This window comes from Amblyomma americanum, chromosome 6, assembly GCF_052857255.1.
Source record: "Amblyomma americanum isolate KBUSLIRL-KWMA chromosome 6, ASM5285725v1, whole genome shotgun sequence".
Lineage (NCBI taxonomy): Eukaryota > Metazoa > Arthropoda > Arachnida > Ixodida > Ixodidae > Amblyomma > Amblyomma americanum.
In genome coordinates, this window is record NC_135502.1 from 40,063,817 (window position 1) to 40,083,524 (window position 19,708).

The 19,708-nt window shown below is 45.3% G+C and overlaps 1 protein-coding gene across 1 annotated transcript; it reads left to right on the forward strand.

Annotated features, from left to right (window-relative positions):
* The first annotated feature begins 661 nt into the window (after nt 1–661).
* LOC144095220 (migration and invasion enhancer 1) lies at nt 662–13,325 on the forward strand. Its single transcript, XM_077629006.1, has 5 exons — nt 662–674; nt 2,835–2,921; nt 4,030–4,106; nt 10,362–10,495; nt 12,995–13,325. Exons 1-4 carry the CDS (start codon nt 662–664, stop codon nt 10,428–10,430), a joined length of 246 nt encoding a protein of 81 aa, XP_077485132.1. The 3' UTR covers nt 10,431–10,495; nt 12,995–13,325.
* The last annotated feature ends 6,383 nt before the right edge of the window (nt 13,326–19,708 follow it).

Consider the following 19,708-nt stretch of genomic DNA (forward strand, 5'->3'; position numbering starts at 1 on the left):
TTGAAGTCCTACAACGCTGCACGCAGCGGCTCGGCTCCTATTGCAATGTAATTCACGCGCCCTTGTGCCTCAAGCCAACGCCTTGAATTGTGTGAGGCGTGAGGTAGCACTTTATGAGTCGTGGTTCAGCTTTTGTTTTCTAACTTCCGGCTATTCACTATGCCGCTTGAGGAAAACAGGTGCCCTAAAAGACGAGGATAAGGAAAAAAGACGTCGTATTTGTTATGTTTCTTTTCGTGTTCATTTCTTGGCACTATTCTTGTTGCTGTTCTATGTGCTGGCATGTTTCCAACTCCTCTGATAGCTGAGGGTACAGTTGCCCTCATTCTCTTATCGAATCCCCTGAGCAGGCTCACGTTGCTAGATTTCTGCAGAACCTAGGAGAGCAGGATAAAAGAAATGCTGCCACCCTGCTTAATGCTGGGCATGTTTTCAACGCCTCTAATAGCCTGAGAATAGAGATGTTCTCGTTTTCTTAGTCATGGACTCCCCTGGACAAGGACCGGTACTGCGTTGAAAATATTTTGCTGCGCACTTCTAGTCGTGCATTGATTTCTAGTCCTGCATTACTTCAAATTTGACTGCACTTCTCATAAGGGGTAGAAAATGTGGCTCTACCGTAGAGGAAGCTACGCATTACACAGCGGGGTGGCCTGCTATAATGAATATAGCCTGTGAGGTCTGAAATATTGGTTAGAGCACTCTCTAGCTCATATAAATGAAGGGGTTCATTGGATTTAGAACACTTATCTGAAAGCTGCAGTAAAAAAATAATGCAAGTTTTTGTGTTCGTGGTAAAGCAGTGTTGGCTATTGATTGGCTTTTTTTTTATTGGATTTTAATGTCCTGGCTTGCAGAATATGTGGTTTCATTCTGTGCACATTTTGAGTGTTTGTCACTGGAATTGGGGCTAACATCTGAAATTTTTTGAGGTATTGATGAAGTGGCATGCTAGTATTGAGAGAACAAACAAAACACATCCTTCATGGCTGTCTGCCTTGAAGGGAAACTGTAAATGGAGGTGTCAGCATAAAGTCTACAGACCACATGGCAAGAGCAGTGCTGCTCAGTTGAACAGATGGGATGGGGCTTTAGCACACAGCTTACAAGGTGAACCTTGGTTTGGTTTGATTTGGTTTGTTATGGGGTTTAACTCCCAAAGTGACTCGGGCTGTGAAGGACACCGTAGTGGAGGGCTCCAGGTAATTTCAGCCACCTAAGATTCTTAAACATGCACTTACAGCACACGGGCCTCTAGAATTTTGCCTCTATCGAAACGAGACCGCCGTGGCCGGGATCCAACCCGCATCTTTCGGTTCAGCAGTCGAACACCAGCGGTAGAGTGCGGCGGCAGATGAACCTATGTCTCCCATCCATGTGGATTCATGGCCCAGAATACCAAAATTTGGTGGTTGTCTTCTGTTTTTTATGTCTTTATGGTTTATTGGGGTCATATTCAGGGACATTGCTTTGGGTGCATAATTTCAGCCTGCACTATTTAGTCAAGACAGTGGAACCAAATGCCGGGAAAGAGATCTGCGGGCAAGCAGACACCACGTTCAAGATGTGAATGCTTGTAAATTGCAGATCATGACATCAGTGACACTCTCATTACTGCTGCCGCTCATATGACAAATCTGCAGAAATGTTCCAGGCCATGCTCTGCCACAATGTATGCAAGAAAACACACAGTATTCATTGTGTCTGATGTAACACACTATCAGAAATGCTGTCACATGGCTGGACACTTTTCATCTTTTCATTTGGTAAGGTACTGCACTCTGTGTCATGCCTTGTGAAAATTCAGGTTTCACTTAAAGTTGCTGTGCGAGAATTTTTGGCCCCCGCAAGCAGCTCTCTGTTCTCACATCTGTGCTTACGTGCTTTCAGACCCATTATTTTTCATTTGTAATACCTCTTCTTACTGTAGAAAAGTGGCAGCAAATGATGGGGAAGGTTTTTATGCACCAAAGCAATACGGCATCAAAATTTGGTCGCTATAGCTACCCTTTTCTATGTCTTTACTAATCTGATTTACGTGTACTGGGGTCATATTCAGGGATTATTACTTTTGGTGTATACTTTCAGCCTGCGCTATTTGGTCAAAGCAGTAGGGGCGTATGCACCGAAATCTTAGTGCGTACGCATTTCTGCACATTATCAAAAAAACCTGCCACAGCTAGGAACAAACCTGCAAACTGATGTGAAGTGGCCTGTCGGCTGTAGTCACTGTGGTGGGTGAGTGTTGCCTTGTGAAGGTGCAAGAGCATAACAGCTTGTTTCTCATAAGTCACATGAGCATTCGCAGTGACGGTTGCGTGTACTCTGTGAAACGTTAATCAGTCACACTGCTAAATACTGTGTCCAGGCATCTTATTACATATTCTAAGGGAAGGTGAATTTATCTTCATCTGAAATGTATTCAAAAGAAATATTTGTTAGAACTAGCCTGTTCAACCATGTCATTTTACGTTTTCTCATTCCTATACAAGGCTTTGGAATAGATTGGAATAAGATATTGTAAACACTTTTGCACATGGTTTGTGACATGCCTATGAAATTAGCTTTAAGTTTTAAGCTCTGGCAAGGTGACCGTAATATTTGTGCAGTGTTTACATGAAGTCCATATGTGGCTCATAGCAGTAAAGCACCCTTATATACCAGTTGACATTCTGCTTGGTTCCAGCGGGTTTACAATTAGGTTTCATTGTTTACTTTCTAGAACCCTTGTCATCAGCATAATTTTTCACCGGTACTTGTATATTTTTCCTTTATGTATGCACAGCTTTTAATTTAATGGCTATTTCCTCATTTCTTTTCCAGCGGTGGATGAGGGTACGCCCCCAGGTTTGAGGAGTTGAAACGGCAAATCCTCGCCACATTGCCAAATGCCACCGTAACTGGCAGCGTGGGGCGTACATGTACGTATGTGGCTAAACTGGCTGCTGATATTTTGATTACCCTCACCAGATGAGAGTGCAAAGCTACTTTCCAGTGCAGTTCAAATGGCTTGCACCTCCCAGTCCCCTGTGCGGGCCATGTCCTTTCACTAGCAGCTGGAATTTTTTTATGAGGTTTGTGCAGCATCAAGAAAACTAACATTAATTCTTGTAAACGTGCGAGGCTGGGAAACTGGTGCTGCCTGTGTTTATTTCATGTTGCCATTGTCTCGTATGAAAGCTACTGAGCTTCAAACGTTGGTCTCATCTACCCTCTGTCCTCAGTTGCTTTTGCCATGGCAAATTTTTGTTTTATGCACGCTGGTGTATTGGTCGTACAGCAAGCTTCAAATTGTCTATGTTGAAGGGAAAATGTTGGGGAATTGTGTACTGTTTCCTTCCCAAGTTAAACTTGGTTTGTTTTTCACAGAGCCGCTCTATTACAAAGCTGACAGTTGTTTCTTGCTTTCTGTTTGTCTTCTATCAGTGTACACAAGGGGCATTAAAAAGGAGAGATCAGCATAGAAGTAGCATGTAGGGAACAAGAGGAAAACAAATTTTGGGCACATTTGCATTTACAGGTGTCCACAAAAGTTTTTGGAACACGAAAATTACAAAAATGCATATTTTCCAGGGTTGCCTAAGAAAGCAGCCAAGAGCTGAAGGCTGTATTTTCCACTTCCCTGTGTGACATGCACAATGCAGCGCTTAATACCTGGCCATACCGCAGAGCAATGAAGAAATACATCTTTTTAGTGGATTCTGTGGTCCGAAAACATCTGTGAGCACCTGTACCTGCATTGTACTGCCAAGACGACATCAATACTCGTGGTATCATTTCAGGCTGCTATGCAGGCATGTGTGCATGGAGTTCTGTTAGACAAAGGTTTATTGTCAACCTCTTTTTATCTGTGGTTATACTGTTGCGTTACTGTTAAGAAGCTTTCAATTGAGCGTGCATATTTAACTTAGCCGCTTTTAGTGCCATCACCTTGCATTGAACATTATGAATGTATACCAGCTCTATTACAAGCTCTAGAATTCTGGAATTGTCTAAGAGTGCACTAACTGTGATGCATCCTTGTTGCAGCGTCCTTTGAAGTGGAGATCAATGGTGTCAAGGTATATTCCAAGCTTGAAAAGGGTGCCTTTCCTGACTTCACAGAGGTGAGTAAAATTTGCGTTCATGTCCACTTTGAAGGCTACAAGCATAGAGCTGCCTTGAATGCACCATATGTCGATACTGCTGTGATCATTTCGAGATACTACCTTTCCTCGTGGCATTGCCGGTACACATTAGTACACCATTGGTACATTGGTACACTTGTCTTTCTGTGCCTCTCAAGTGAAGAATGCTTATTATTTCCATTGTGAGCAGTTTCTGGTGGGGGATGTACATATATTCAACAAAAGTCTCTGGAATATAATCTCTCCAGATAAGAATGATCCAGTGAGGGGAATTTTTATATATTTTTATGAGGATCCTGCCAAGGTTGAGTCCGGCATTTTGCCAGGCTAGTTGGTGTAATTCTTCAGACGTGGTAAAGTATTGAAAAAAAAAAAAAACATGCACAAGACAGGACACAGGACGAGTGCAACACTGTCAACTGATTTTATTGGAAGTTTGCAAGTACATATTTGAAGGAAAAAAAGATATAAAATGAGCATGCGCAGCAAGATGATAGGTAACACTTCAAAGACAATGAGGCAGTATCTTATAGTCTTGTTTAGGAATGCCACCTCACTCTTGTAATGCAGAGCTGAATTGTAGCTGATGCAGTCGTGCACTCTTTTCTTTATAAAAGTACACCTGCATCAGTTCCCGCACGATGGTATCTCAGCTTTTGCCTAGAATTTTAATCCTATTCAGACATGGCCGACACGTTTTGCAAGCCCGGCAATGCTTGGGCAAAAGGAATGGCTTTAGCAGACTTTAACAGGCTTTACCGCACAAGGCTGATTTTGGTTTCCATCAAGGGAGGGATGAGGTTGACCAAAGGCCCTTTTCCAACCATTTTGCTCCAGAATGGCCAAGTACCAGGCCAGACAGAATGTTGTACCCATTAGAAAACCTGTGGGGGCTTAGCAGCGTTGGGGATCTTAGCAGCGTTGGGAGGCGAATGCTTTAGCACAAAAAAAGGGCAACAGTGGGCTTTACTGCACAATGCAGATTTTAGTCCCTCGCAGATAGATTTTTCATCAAGGGAGAATGAGATGCAAAACTTTGCTGAAGCGACTGCACCTTGAAGTACTAAGCACACACAGCTGACACAGAAATGCCAGTCACACAGTACGCACTGCGAGCATTGAGCAATGATGCGTAGCTGTAAATAAATCCCGTCAGCCGTGAACGATCTGCATGAGTGCATTTCCCGTGCTTCCGCATAAGGATTTTGCTCGTTTTGCATGATACAAACATTTTTCTCGACCCCCTGGGATTTATACTGTCAAGATTCTGCTGTATAAGCATCTGCTATTTGTAGCACATTACCCCCCAGCTGTAACCAAAACCAAACAAGTTATGTGCACATATGGGGGCACTGTCAACAATGTAGATAAAGAAAGTATAATGCCAGGAGCTTTTGTCTTGTAATGTCTCTACATTAGATTTTAATGGTTTACTCTATCTTGCTGTTCTTGGCTGTAAAATGCGGTGCATATTTTTTATTTTTGAAGAGCATTCAGTGACAGTGCTTTTCTCTTCACCCATACAGCAATGCTGTTCTGTACTGTTTTGTGTTCAGTGATGGCAACAAAACCCACATTGGCATAGCTGAAGCTTTGAAAAGTAGTGAGAGATTGAACGAAATGCTGGTTGGAGCAAGTACTGTGTCTCACAACCCCATCAGACAGTGGCACTTGCTTCTTTAGGCCTAACCTTGCAGGACACCTGGATTGAAAATGGAAGTTAGCTGGTATTGCTGGTCAAAATATGTAGTTCATGTCGTGGCCATGATTTTGGTAGGGCACTGGGTGCCCAATGGTTTTACAGAAGTGTCTCATGGTACAGTTTCAGTTTACAGCCGAGTACCTTCAACGTTCTCGATCGCAGTCAAACTCAAAAGGGTTCGGCCTGTGCTACACAGCAAAATAGATTGTCTTCAACAGGTTTCATAAGCTTGCAGCAAGCACTTATGGTGCTTCTGTTATCACCAATGATTTCACATGTATGCACAGTCAGCTTTCAAGGCGAACTTAAAAAGTTAAAGAGCAATGTGTTTATTTTTTATGACTGTAGCAATCTCTTTTGAAATCACTTACATCGTTCTGGACACACTTGTGCAATACTGTCACACTTTTTAGCAAGCAGTTGTCCGGCCTTTGTATGACCCAGCAGAGTTGATGTTCTTCTTGCTGAAGTGTTATTGTTGACAGTATATTTTTTTAGTTTCGTAAAGCATGGCGCATTTCAAAGTTGATTATCTTTTGAGTGGCTGTGCTGCTGTCTTTTTATTTCTCAGCTTTTAGCAGAAAATTCCCAGCGTCCAAGAGTACTAACTGCTTCCTCTTAAGTGTTTTCAAAATGTACTGCTCTCTTGACTAAATAGACTACTGACTGTTTGCTTGCTTGTTGGAGTCACCACTAAGAGCAATGCTTAGGTGGCCATTTGGTCAGTATACTGTTAGTTCAAGCTATTTATTTGATACTACCAGTTATACTCCTGCGACACGAGTGTAACTCCCTTATTTGCTTTCCATATGTCTGTCGGGCTGGTTACTCTACATGAATTGTATGTGCTGCAAAAACCCATCCTTGGAAATTTAATAGGAACGGGCCATGTTGGAAACGCATTATTTATCTGGAAAGGGTATTTTTCGAGTAGTTTCACTTTTTGGTGTGCCAGCATGCGCTCGTGGATTTCATACTGCTTTGCTTAGATAACTAGCAGCATTTTTTTTTCCTGCACATACACCCTTAACCTACTGCCTCCTGCTATACCTATTGCTTTCTGCTTCTCAGTATGCCCACTGTAGTTCCAAGCATCAAAGTATAAAATAGCCTTCAAAAATATTTATGGGACATCTACACCACCATGCATGGTGTACAAATGTGGCAGCTGTGGTGTTTCATTGCAAAGCAAAGCCATGCCTGTGCCAAGCTAGGCAGCCGCACTTGATCATGATGAAGCACAAAGAATGGCAACAACACATAATGATCATCCACGCGCAAGAGAGAAAGAAATGCTGGTTGGGGCGAGCACTGTGTCTCACAACCCCGTCAGACAACGGTACTTACTTCTTTAGGACTTACCTTGCAGGACGCCTGGATTGAAAATGGAAGTTAGCTGGTATTGCTGGTCAAAATATGTAGTTCATGTCGTGGCCGTGATTTTGGTAGGGCACTGGGCACCCAACGGTTTTGGTGAAGCACCACTCTAAATGCAAAGTTTCTGTTTATTTTCTGGTGTGCTAACAAATGGTGGTTAATGACTTGTTGCTAAATTACACCGAGAGCAGTTTTGTACATGTTACAGAAAAGTAGTAACCAATTACAACAGCATTTACTTTATCTGAGGAGGTGGAGGGGAGAAGGAAGAGTTGTATGCAGTGTAACTGATTTCAGTGGTCAGTTACAACATCCAAGAAGAGCAATTACAAAAGAGTCATCGATTTCTATTGCATTATTTTCCTTCCCACTTTTATAAGCATAAGGGGAATATGCACAGACTGAAATGAGCCAGCACAGCTTCTTTGATCTGTTACCCACTGCAATTCATACATATGCCGTTAATTTTCACCAGCAGTTGTTTTTCTAAGTTTTTATCAATATTTTTTCCATGTTTCCTTGTGAAAACATTGGCAGAGACATTGAAGGCTCCCTCCGTATGCGCGCTGAAGGGAAGGGAGGAGTTGTAACATATGAGGACCTTGCGCGCCAGCTCGTTGTTATGCAAAGCACTATGCTTCATTGTTTGCGCTCTGAGGGGTGAAGCTCAAGCTCACTAAACTTGACATTTCTGTAGTGCTGTCGTGAAAAAATGCGAACTGCGGAACATGGGGCTAGTCATTAGACTAGCCCCATGTTCCGCAGTTCGCAGGCTGCTCGGGCTGTTGTGTGCAAACATCTTTGAGAGCATGCCTTTTTCGCCGCACAACAGTTGTCTCCCTATCGTGGAGGAATATTCTGCGCATACAAGTGTTTTCCGAGCTCAGGTTCTCAAAGTTATACCAGAGGTTGAAACTTGTTTGTCGAATATAAGGTAATTCATTGCTAGTAATCGATGACTGAAAAAATAACTGGATTACTGAAAATGTTACCCCTTCCAAAGAGTATTCAGTGCATTACAAAGTTTGTAGAAAATATAATTTATTACAAGTAATCAACTGCTTGTAACGGGTTACATTCAACTCTGACTGAGAGTGGCTCATGTTCTCATGTTGTGCATGTTCAAAAAATTAGCTGCAGTTCAACTACTGCTGAAACTGGTTGGAAAGCGAAAGCTGGGGTGCATCGGGCAAGTACACGTGGCTTGGTTTCTATGACGTTGAGTGCGTTCTGCATACTTGATAGGCAACGCGCCCACCCTGCCAGGTCTCGGTTAAATTAATGGTTGATTGCGAGTGGTTGGTCACTCAATGAATGCTGTTTTTAATGGTTGTTTTTAATAATAATTGGTCTTTGGGGAAAGGAAGTGGCGCAGTATCTGTCTCATATATTGTTGGACACCTCACTGTAATGAAAGGGATAAAGGAGGGAGTGAAAGAAGAAAGGAACAAAGTGGTGCCGTAGTGGAGGGTTCCTGAATAATTTTGACCACCTGGGGATCTTTAACATGCACTGACATCAGCATGTGCCTCCATAAAAACGCAGCCGCCACGGCCCAGGAACTCCGGGAACTCCAGATCAGTAGCCGAGCGCCCTAATTGGTTGTTTCTAAAATTGGTTTAGAAGAAATGAAATGGCGCAGTAGCTGTCTCACATATATAGGGGGACACCGAACCGGTTTTGAGGAAAGGAAATGGCGTAGTAACTGTCTCACATATATTGGTGGACAAAGGAACTGTGTCTTAAGGGGTTTGACCTCTGGCTCACTTGAAGGTCAAAACCACAAGCACCGTGAAATCCTTATGAGGTAGGGCCTAGTGAAGCTTTCTCTTCAAAAAAATTACGGAGGGCACTAAAGACTACTCACATGCTTTGAATGCAGTAGCATTGTTTTATTTATTTTTGTTTTTGTTCCTCATCCTTTTTAATGACACACCTACTCATTAGCAAACAGACGTAATGCATTGGATATACTAGGTTCACCTTTGTTCACCAAGAAGCAAGGTGGATTTGGTGGCCTATGGGTTGCATGCTCGTCTCACAGTGTAAAAGTCCTGGGTTCAATTCCTTGCACCTTTGGAAATTTTATTTCTCTTTGATACCACGGCGACGTCATCTGGGATTTATTGTGACCACTTTTGCGGTCAACAACACTGAGTTTCGTTGCCAATGAGCAACATCATGCTTGCTCATTAATAATCAGCTTGTCTAATGTCAAGTCCCCCTACAACATTTGCTGTCATGCTCACTTTGTCTAGTAGACTGTAGGTTAGGCATTGGCCTTGTTGGGCAGTTCCCAAGAACATTACCTCTATGGGAACATTGGTTGTCAAGCCTGTCAGGCTGTACTGGCCCAAAGCATGCGTAAGCAGTCTTTGTTGCCTCTCTCAGTTAAAGTGCCATTTTGATCTGTGTTCCTTAACGCTACTCGTGGAGATGCAAGATCTCTTCATCAAGTGACATGCACTGAAGTGTGGTGCTTCCAGCAGCCAGGTGTAGACTTAGCCAGGGAACCTCAGCTGCCATTCAGTGCACAGTCCTTGAGATGCAGCAGCAACATATTGTTGGCATCACACGACAATGTATCTTTCAAGGGCACTGTGATCAGAGGCAGGTATCATATTAACAGCTGTCACCCTATTAATGGTGTCTTTTTAGGTGCAGCAGTGCCTGTGCTGATTCTCCAGATTAGAGTTGTTATATTTGTGTCACTGAGTGTAGTATGGACATTTTTGTGCTTTTTAGCGGTTGTCAATACCGTCAGTTCCACATGACTATGTCTTATCAACTTGTGGCACTGTGGAGCTTAGAGTAATATGCACACATAATTGCATGCTTTTCAGACAAAAGGGAATGACAAAGCAAACTAATATTTTGCAAGGCGAATAAACGTCTATTTTGTGCAAAGGATATTAGCTGTAGTTGTCGCCGTGTTATTGGTTTATATATTAAGCAGCACTTTACCACATGAGGTGCACACAGTTATAGTTGCATGATGTTAACCAGTCTGACAGGGATACTTACTGTTCATTCTTTGTTTGGTAACAAATGCCATTGCTTGTGGCCATGTGATGCTTTGAAATTGGCACAGTACGCCACTCATCTGTTTGTAGAGGCAAAGCCTTGTCCGCTGCTCTGATTGCTTTGCCAATTAGGTTGTCAATCGAGCTCTGGAGGCCAGCCAAGGGAAAACTGTACAGAAGGTTACTGGTGCACAGAAGTGACCTAAGGCGAAGTAGGCCCTTTCTGGGCCTACCACATGCACCTTGGCTTTGCTGTCTTGCATGCCGTGAGTGCCCAGCAGCATGCTTCTGACTTGCTCCTTTTTCTTTTTCTGTCTTTCTTTTTTGCATGGTGCATGCCTCTTTTCTTTTTGTTTGCATGTCATTTCTCATGGCTGTCTGTGTCACTCTCTCGGTATGTTGGTGCCTTATTCTTACATGCTAATTTGTGGCGCTAGTAATGACACTAATACTGGAAAATTTGACTAGAATACAAACTGAAGCAGCTAATTGGTAGGTGGTATGCATTGATTTACAATTGGCAGCGAGAGCCTAGAAATAGTGACGGAATACGTCTACTTAGGGCAGGTAGTGACAGCTGATCCGGATCATGAGAGGGAGATAACTAGAAGGATAAGAATGGGGTGGAGCGCATATGGCAAATTCTCGCAGATCATGAGTGGCAGTTTACCAATTTCCCTCAAGAGGAAAGTGTACAACAGCATAATCTTACCGGTACTCACCTACGGGGCAGAAACGTGGAGGCTAATGAAAAGAGTTCAGCTTAAGTTAAGGACAACGCAGCGAGCCATGGAAAGAAAAACGATAGGTGTAACGTTAAGAGATCGGAAGCGGGCAGAGTGGGTGAGGGAACAAACACGGGTTAATGACATCCTAATCGAAATCAAGAGAAAGAAATGGGCTTGGACAGGGCATGTAATGCGAAGGCAAGATAACCGCTGGTCCTTAAGGGTAACGGAGTGGATTCCAAGAGAAAGTAAGCGTAGCAGGGGGCGGCAGAAAGTTAGGTGGGCGGATGAGATTAAGAAGTTTGCAGGCAAAGGGTGGATGCAGCTGGCAAAGGATAGGGTTAATTGGAGAGACATGGGAGAGGCCTTTGCCCTGCAGTGGGTGTAGTAAGGATGATGATGATGATGATGCATTGATGACTGATGTCTTGTTTACGACTTCAAATATGTTTGCAGGATTTCAAATGGACCTGAAGTACCCTTTGAGCTTTTTCCTACATTGCTTTCTGTTCCTCACCTTTATTCTTGGTTTCTTTTATGTCTGTGTCAGGGTGGCTCTGTTTCCCCAAAAATGGATTTGCCAGCGTTGTCCTGTCTGCTTGTATAAAACGGGGGAAGGGAGTTTCCATGCACACATCATTTTCCTTTTGCGGCCTGCACTTGAGTTTAGCTATCAAAGGCCTTTTTTGTGCTGGTTGCTCTGTAGGCATAGCTTCTCTTCATTCACCTCCTGTCCAGCTTAAAGCCTCAAACAGAGCACACTGCAGTACAATGAGAAACGAAATTGCGCTATCTCTACCTCAGGCAGCATGTGACAACAGGTTGTGATGTTCTCGTGAAGGTGCAGCCTTTCGTAGGGTTGGGTATGTTCCAGTGGTGCTAAGCTGTTGGCATACACTTTACCTTTCCTAGAAACATTTAGTACTTCTTTTAGAAAGTTTTAAAAGATTTTAGAATGCCTAACCGTGTTTGCAAGTTTTTCTGATGCATTGGCAATGCTGCTGTCATCCTGCATGTTCAGCTGCTGTTAGCTTCTCCGAGATGCCTTCCGTGTGTATACAGCATCATTATATATAAACAGCTATTGAATGCCATGAAAACCAAAAGGTGAAACAAGCAAGGCTCGTTATCAATACTTTTTTTTTGTTTGATGCCCATTTCCATGCACAGCATTGTGCCTATGTAGTTGAATTGGTTGAACTGTGGTTGCAGCAGCTATTTTGATGGCATGCAGGATGACTTTGTTTATTGGAAGTTTTGTTGCTGGGATGTCAGGAAGACAAGGCAGTGGCAGTTGGAACCTTGTAGCGCATGAGAAAGCACTGTGTTTCAAAAGTTAGTCGGTCATGTTTTTTTAACAGAAGCACCGTTTTGCAGTTTTCACATAATAGAGATCAGTGGGTCCTGAAGCCTTTTTTTCCTGCATAGCAAGGGCGCATTTGGCTTGGGAGTGGGGGCCATCATTGGAGCATGTAACTCAGTGCAACACTGATGCCTCTCTCACTATGGTATTATGCTAAAAGGGAAACTGAAGACAAATTGAAGTTGGCCTGTGATAATTATTTCATTGTAATGACAAAAAGGATACTTTCACTGAAAAGAAAGCTTCACTACAGGTGTCACTACAGTCGGCCATTTTCACAAAAAAACTCTGGTGACATCAGCTTTTGTTTTTTTATTTTTCCCCGGATCTCTCTGAGGCTATTTAGGCCACACTGCTATTTGCCTTGAGCTCGTGATTTGGAGACCTTTTCATCATTGACGTCACAAGTTTTAACCAAGTGGTGGGAAAACGTATTTTGAAATCCCATTTTGTCAGCAATAAGTGCATCTTTTCTGCCGAACTTGGGTCAACATAGCCACAAAGAGCCAAAGAATCGGTTACTAAAAAACAAAAATGGGATGTAGTTATGTATGCACTTGTAGTGTCTGCTTTAAGGGGCCATACTGCCATAGCATTTGCAAGCTTCATTTTGCAACAGTTGGTCCAGGAGTTGGCGATTTTGACGTTTTTTCTCTTCTCTTCTTTTTCATTAGGTTGTCCACATAGCCATCGATGCTAACAACGGCATGGAGGTGAAGCCTTGTGCTAAAATCGGATCGAGAGACTGGTGCCTTCTGTTGTAGCATGGCGCCGTGGTGGACATTTTCTCTCCACCACATTTGCTCTTTTTGCTGACCCTGCGTTCAGTGTTTGGGACTGTAGCTGAAAGGCCTGGAAGGCACGCCCAAATGATGGCCTGACTCGAAATCCTTGAAAGGGTCTCGCCTGAAGAACAGCGGGCTTCCACCTGAGGCTACTTGCTCTCTGGACACTGTTCTTATGCGCGGTCAGTGTGGAAGTAAATGCACCTTGTCTGTTTTTGCACTTGGTGTGCTTATTTGTAAGCAGCACTTCTTGTGCATACCACTACACACTCACAAAGTTAAAGCAGCCCAAGTAAGATCTATCACTGCACTGTGCAGAGTGTGTTCTGCATTCTCCACGATAGCACGGGGCAATTAAGCTTTCTAAATAGTGCCCTTGCAAAGATCACTTGTGCTGAAGCAGTAAGGAACTGTTGCTTTGTTCTTGACAAGTTGCTTCATATAATCATTTTGTCCTCGATGTATTAAACAGCTGATGATCACCTTTTCCAGCACACGTGCATAATGTAAGGTCCTGGCCAAACGCCTGCTCTGCCGCCGCCAGGTAATGAGGCAAGCCTAGGATGGGAGCACCAATCGTCGCAATTGGGCCTCAAGCAAGACAACAGTGCCCTGCGGCGGCCGGCTGCGAAGCTCGTGTCGCTTTCTGTACCGCGATTTTGTGGAGCATGCACCAGTCCCACGGGGACGTTTGGCTCGAGGGAGCGGGGAGGCGGAGGAGGGGAGTTTACCAAAAGCGAATGTGCTGCCAACTAATCGCGTGCATCATCGCTTATCACGCGGAGCTTGCGTGCGGGGGGGGGGGGGGGGGGGGGGGGGGGGGGGGGGGGGGGGGGATCATGTGAGCTCCGTTGTGATAAACATCCGACCCCGTAGCGCTCGCCTGATGACGCGCTGAAACCGGTCTCCATCGGCGGGAACCGGTTTTTCGGGGGGGGGGGGGGGGGGGGTGCTTTATTGGGACTTTTGGATCAGGAATGCTTGCATGGAGGAAGCGGTGCGGTCTGCCTGGAGGTAGGTCAAGCACAACGCGGCGTTTAGTTGACCGCTTCCACTAAAACCACTGGCGCAGCGCATTTACGCACGTGTCTGTCGACGTTGCGCATTCCCAGCAGCGGTAAAAACAGCCTTCGTCGCGCCCACCTGTTTCCAGACTATTGGAAACAAAATGTGCAAGAGCTATTCAGGGAACGTCGCATGTGCTGCGTCCGACGCCGCAGCGTGCTTGGCACGGTGTCTGTTTGCAAACGAGTCGCACCGTCCTTGACGCTCCGGAAGTAGTGCTGCTACATCGGAGCAGCCCATATGAATCCGAACTGCAATATCTGTTATATCAGACAATGGGCTGCTTGTTTCCTCACCGCCGTAAATTCTACCCTGCCTGCGTCGATGTTCATCCCTTCGATATGAATGATGTAAACGTATTTGACTTCAGCGCGCTTCATGCATCGGTGGGGCTTCTGATGGGTCCCTCTTTTTCAGCGAAATTCGCCAGTAATTTTTAAAAGATTTTTGAGGTAAAGATATATCCGTAGCGCCATAATAGATGCTCAGTGGCATGTGCGGCTTAAAACCGTCCCGCAGCGGTACACACATGCATGGGCTATGAGGGACGCTATAGTGGAGTGCTCCGGATAAATTTTAGACCGCCTGAGGCTCTCTAACGTGCGCGGATTTTGCCTACATCGAAGTTCGTTCGCCGAAACGGATTCGTCCCGCGGCATTGTCGAACGTCACCGCGGTGGATTTTTGCGACCTAGTATAATACAATGTAATCTAGAGGCCCGTGTATTGTGCGACGTCAGTGCGCGTTAAGTAACTCCAGGTGGTCAAAATTCCCGAGCCCTTCACTACGGCGTCTCATAGTCTGAGTCGCTTTGGGACGTTAAACCGGCATAAACCAAACGATAATGCAGCATAACGCGATACGCCTCCGCGGGTAGTCAATGCGCATGCGCAGATCGCCCAGGGAGCGCCAGGTGCCTGCAAACTGCGAGCCCGCCGGCAGCGTCGAGACCAATCTGCGCGTACGCACTGACGACGCGTGGTAGCGATCGGCTATGCTATGACCTGTCATTGGTGGCGGAACTAGTTTTATGGTTGCCTAAATGTTAATAGTTGCCTTTCTAACTGTTACAGTTAGGCGCCTGGCTGTAATTGATTTGTAGCTCGTCGCAGCTCGCAAGTAATAGTAATAATTGGTTTTTTGGGGAAAGGAAATGGCGCAGTATCTCATATATCGTTGGACACCTGAACCGCGCCGTAAGGGAAGGGATAAAGGAGGGAATGAATGAAGAGGTGCCGTAGTGGAGGGCTCCGGATGAATTTCGACCACCTGGCGATCTTTAACGTGCACTGGCATCGCACAGCACACGGGCGCAAGTAATAGCCGCATCAGTTTTCAGACTTACGAAGAATGAATACTCTGCGCTGTGACCATCCCGCGCGTAGTTCGAAAAGCGCGTGACTGTGGCGCGCACACGGTGACGCCCACGTGACCCCTGTCCCGTCCGTCGCTGCTCTGGCTCGAGTGAGACGGATAAGCACGTGACGCTTTCGCCACACTAATACAGCACTCAAAGGCCACCATTCCTCTTTCAAATTTAACTACTGCAAAATGTCACCATTTTATAGACGTGGCTATCGTACATGAGATAAGCCTCGATCGTTGTTTCGCGAAGAATTTGCAGCAATGGCTCCGTGCCCTATACACAAAAAGCCGCAGTCGTACATTGTATTGTGCTAGAAAACTGCACCGTACAAATCGGATATGAGCATTCCTTCAGGCAGACTCAAGGCGCCGACCTTTGGGGAGCACGTGCGCTTTTATTGCGGCTGACCGTTAAAATTTAGTCTCACAGGCGTCGAACATGAACGGTGCGTCGCGGGAGTGCCTTTCAGAATGTTGGGAGTGTTTGTGGCGTTTAAAAATTCACTTGAATAAAAAGGCAGTTTCTTCAGAGCGAGTCAGCGATGGCGGACATTTAAAAATAGTATCCATCATGTCATCAGCCCAGCTGCGTCCGTCCACCACACTACATGATAAGGGTCTCTTCCATCGATCTCCAATTAAAACTGCCCTACGCCAGCTGTGATCACCCTGTCACTTCGCTCCAAGAGTAAACACCCAGCCAAGTGCCAACGGAGGTGTGTGTGTGTGTGTGTGTGTGTGTGTGTGTGTGTGTGTGTGTGTGTGTGTGTGTGTGTGTGTGTGTGTGTGTGTGTGTGTGTGTGTGTGTGTGTGTGTGTGTGTGTGTGTGTGTGTGTGTGTGTGTGTGTGTGTGTGTGTGTGTGTGTGTGTGTGTGTGTGTGTGTGTGTGCTGCGCTCCCCAAGGGACTTCCCCTGCTAAGCCTGCCTCCTTAATTGGCAGGATGTAACCTGCACTTCCTTGACCTTTTTACACTGGACCATTTCTCTCCCTGGGCCCGCCCCATTCTGATGAATGGCTTCAATCTCCTAGGTATTTCATGCTCATGGTCCGGGTCTACGCTGACTATGCGGCAGGAACTAGAGAACCCGAGCTAGGGTAGGGAAATGTTTTTCTCCCGGGTACCGACCGATGATACAATAAGTACAAGTTTCCCCTGGCCTGGTGCTCGGCTTAAGACGGTGAAATGCTTGGGAAATGGGTCTTTGTCCCCACCTTGAGCCAACGAAAATACCTTGTGTCATGGCGCTCTTAGGCCGCAGATGCCCTTGCGCCATAAACATTCACTATCATCATCATCAAATGTTTTTCTCCCTCTGTCTTTCGAGAATGCTGTGGCAAATGCCCGTCAAAGGAAGCCCTTCGGTCCATGACGACCGATTCTCGTGACGTGGTCAATCCCCTTCCACTTTCCAAAGCACCTGCGATGTCACTCAAGTTGGTGACGTCGATCAGATTGATCTCTCCACCTTGCGACGCCTAATGTAGTGTTTAAAAATAACCGTTCGATTTGTCTCATCTGTTTTCTAATTTCCGCCTCCCAGAACTATGTCGAAGATTAAAGGGGCTGTAATAAAGTTGTGTTATGCCCGGGATGTTAAAGGACCCCGCTTCACGAATATCCTCCAGCAAGAATTCTACAGCGCAGTAGCAGTACTAGGCGCTTTTTTTTTTATTTCGGGCGTACGCGTGCATACAGTGCTTTGTGGCAGGCGGCCCTCCTGCCCATCGGGTTGCGGGCAGCCTGCAGGCCTTCACTTGGGTGAAGACTTTTAAGGTAAAACTTTCATGGTAAGACCTTAGGTGAAAGGATGCTTCGCATTCACAGCACGTAAGTACCTAAGTGCCCACCGTAACTAACGCTGTTCCGCGATATTCTGCACTTGGCCATGCTAAAGCGTCTGCTAATTTCACTGACACCACAAATTAGACGGAGTTGGCCATCCCTTTGAAGGGACCCTGAACGAGCATCTTATAGTCACGGCAAGAGTGTTGGAGACCAGATCTCATGATCAATTTCATCCCAAAAGAATTTCAGCTCAAAGTGTGGCAAGAATGGCAGAATTAAATTGCACAGCATATAGCTTTTCCCATCTCGCTCATCCTGACTCCTCCCTTGCCCTCAACGTCCACCATCACCGTGCTAGCGAGCGCCGAAGGTGGCGCAGTTATTTGGCCATAGCAACGCGCCACCTAACACTGTCATGGTTGGTGGTGCTGGTTTGTGCAAGCACTGATCCCAACGCCAGCCCCGCCGCGGTGGCTCAGTGGTTAGGGCGCTCGACTACTGATCCGGAGTTCCCGGGTTCGAAGCCGACCGCGGCGGCTGCGCTTTTATGGAGGAAAAACGCTAAGGCGCCCGTGTGCTGTGCGATGTCAGTGCACGTTAAAGATCCCCAGGTGGTCGAAATTATGCCGGAGCCCTCCACTACGGCACCTGTTTCTTCTTTCACTATCTCCTTTATCCCTTCCCTTACGGCGCGGTTCAGGTGTCCAACGATATATGAGACAGATACTGCGCCATTTCCTTTCCCCCAAAACCAATTAAATTAAAAAGCTGCAGTATCATGTCACGATTACGGAGCCTAGAGAAACGAAGAAGACTTTTGTGCTCTGTGAGCACTGTGCGCTGCGCAGGACTACCTCTTGCATGCGATAGCTCGCCAGGCTGAGCTCTGGCGCGGATCCTTTTAACCGTTTGTTGGATGTGCATTATAATAGGGGTCGCACCATGGTATTTTTTTTTTGAAAATTCGGTGGTCTAATTCTTAGGATGCTTATTTCAGAACACAGTTTTCGTTTTTTTTTTGTTAATTTTCGTATCAAAATTATGTCGCAACCGTGCGTCGTGCATCCTTCCGGGTGTTGTCATACGAGTTCTCGTTGCACAAAGCAAAGTTTGAGTCTAGCTCGCGACAGGTATTCGAACTGAGTGCCCGAGTGTTTCGATCGGGCTTTTGTGGAACCAGCGCTCAGAGGCGCGTCTTCCGTTTCATTTCTCAGTGCACAACCTGCGTCGAGCTCGATCACTCGTGATGACTCGTACACCAATGCTTTGTCCTCTTATTTTTTTTTCTTTTTCGGCAACAACGTCGTATTCATGTGCGGGCCACTTATAATTTATCTTGGCTTCTCAGCATTAAATTTGCCTGTAATTAACGCACAAATTGTCGTAATTACTGGTAAATTGCTTATATATATATATATATATATATATATATATATATATATATATATATATATATATATATATATATATATATATATATATATATATATGTACTTGCAGAAGGAAATGCTATCGCCAGATAGATAAAGAGAGGAGGGAAAGGCAGGGATGTTAACCAGAAAGGGGTTCCGGTTGGCTATATCGCCAGTTAAAAGAAAAAAGGTAACGAAAGGTAAATGATGGACTTACGTTGAACAAAAGCGCAAGTTGATGGTAATTTCTAAAAGATTGGTTACGTGTTATCGGGGTTGCTGTGCTAGGTTGGGCGGGGGCCATTGAGTTTCTAAGAAACAAAACGGAGCATAGGGGACATCACGTGGTCTGCGTGCTAACGACAGCGATATGGAAATGCCGCTCAGCCGTTGCAGCCAGAACATGGCACTTTTTCGTAACACTTCTGCGCAGTTTCGAGTGGCCTCGCATGCAGCGAAAGCAAGTGATGACGGCGTGGCGACAAGGCACGCTACTCCAACACTGACTTCCGCGCTTTGTTCCTCCGATTCGATAGCCTGCTAGCTGCGCCGTATATGCCAAATATTTACTGACCTTTTTCGATTAAAACCGAATACTGAATTGGCGTATTTTCTTCGTTCTTTTTTTTTTTTTGGTTCAATCCGACCAGTTCAACCCGTGCGCGGATTCGAGTCTGCCGACGATGTAGTATGTTTATGGCTGGGAAGCGCAGGCAGGACTTGCAAACTAAGCTCTGCCTATCAAAATGGCGTGTGTGACGCGCTCCATATGGTGCAACCGTCACTGCTGCCACCCTCTGTGCAGAAACATTGTCTCGTACTACGTATGTGCGTACGAGATACAACTGGAAGTCGAAAGGACACGGTGACCAGAGCACGAAAAACATTTCAAAAGCGACACCGTTTTTGAGCTCGTGCTGAAGTTCGCATATGTGCTCGCTTGACATATGCGCTTGTAATACGCGCTGCTTAT

Coding starts and splice junctions, on each gene's coding strand:
- LOC144095220 (XM_077629006.1), top strand. Junction 2,922..4,029: donor TGGCAGCGTGGGGCGTACAT/GTACGTATGTGG, acceptor TCCTTGTTGCAG/CGTCCTTTGAAGTGGAGATC. Junction 4,107..10,361: donor CCTTTCCTGACTTCACAGAG/GTGAGTAAAATT, acceptor TTTGCCAATTAG/GTTGTCAATCGAGCTCTGGA.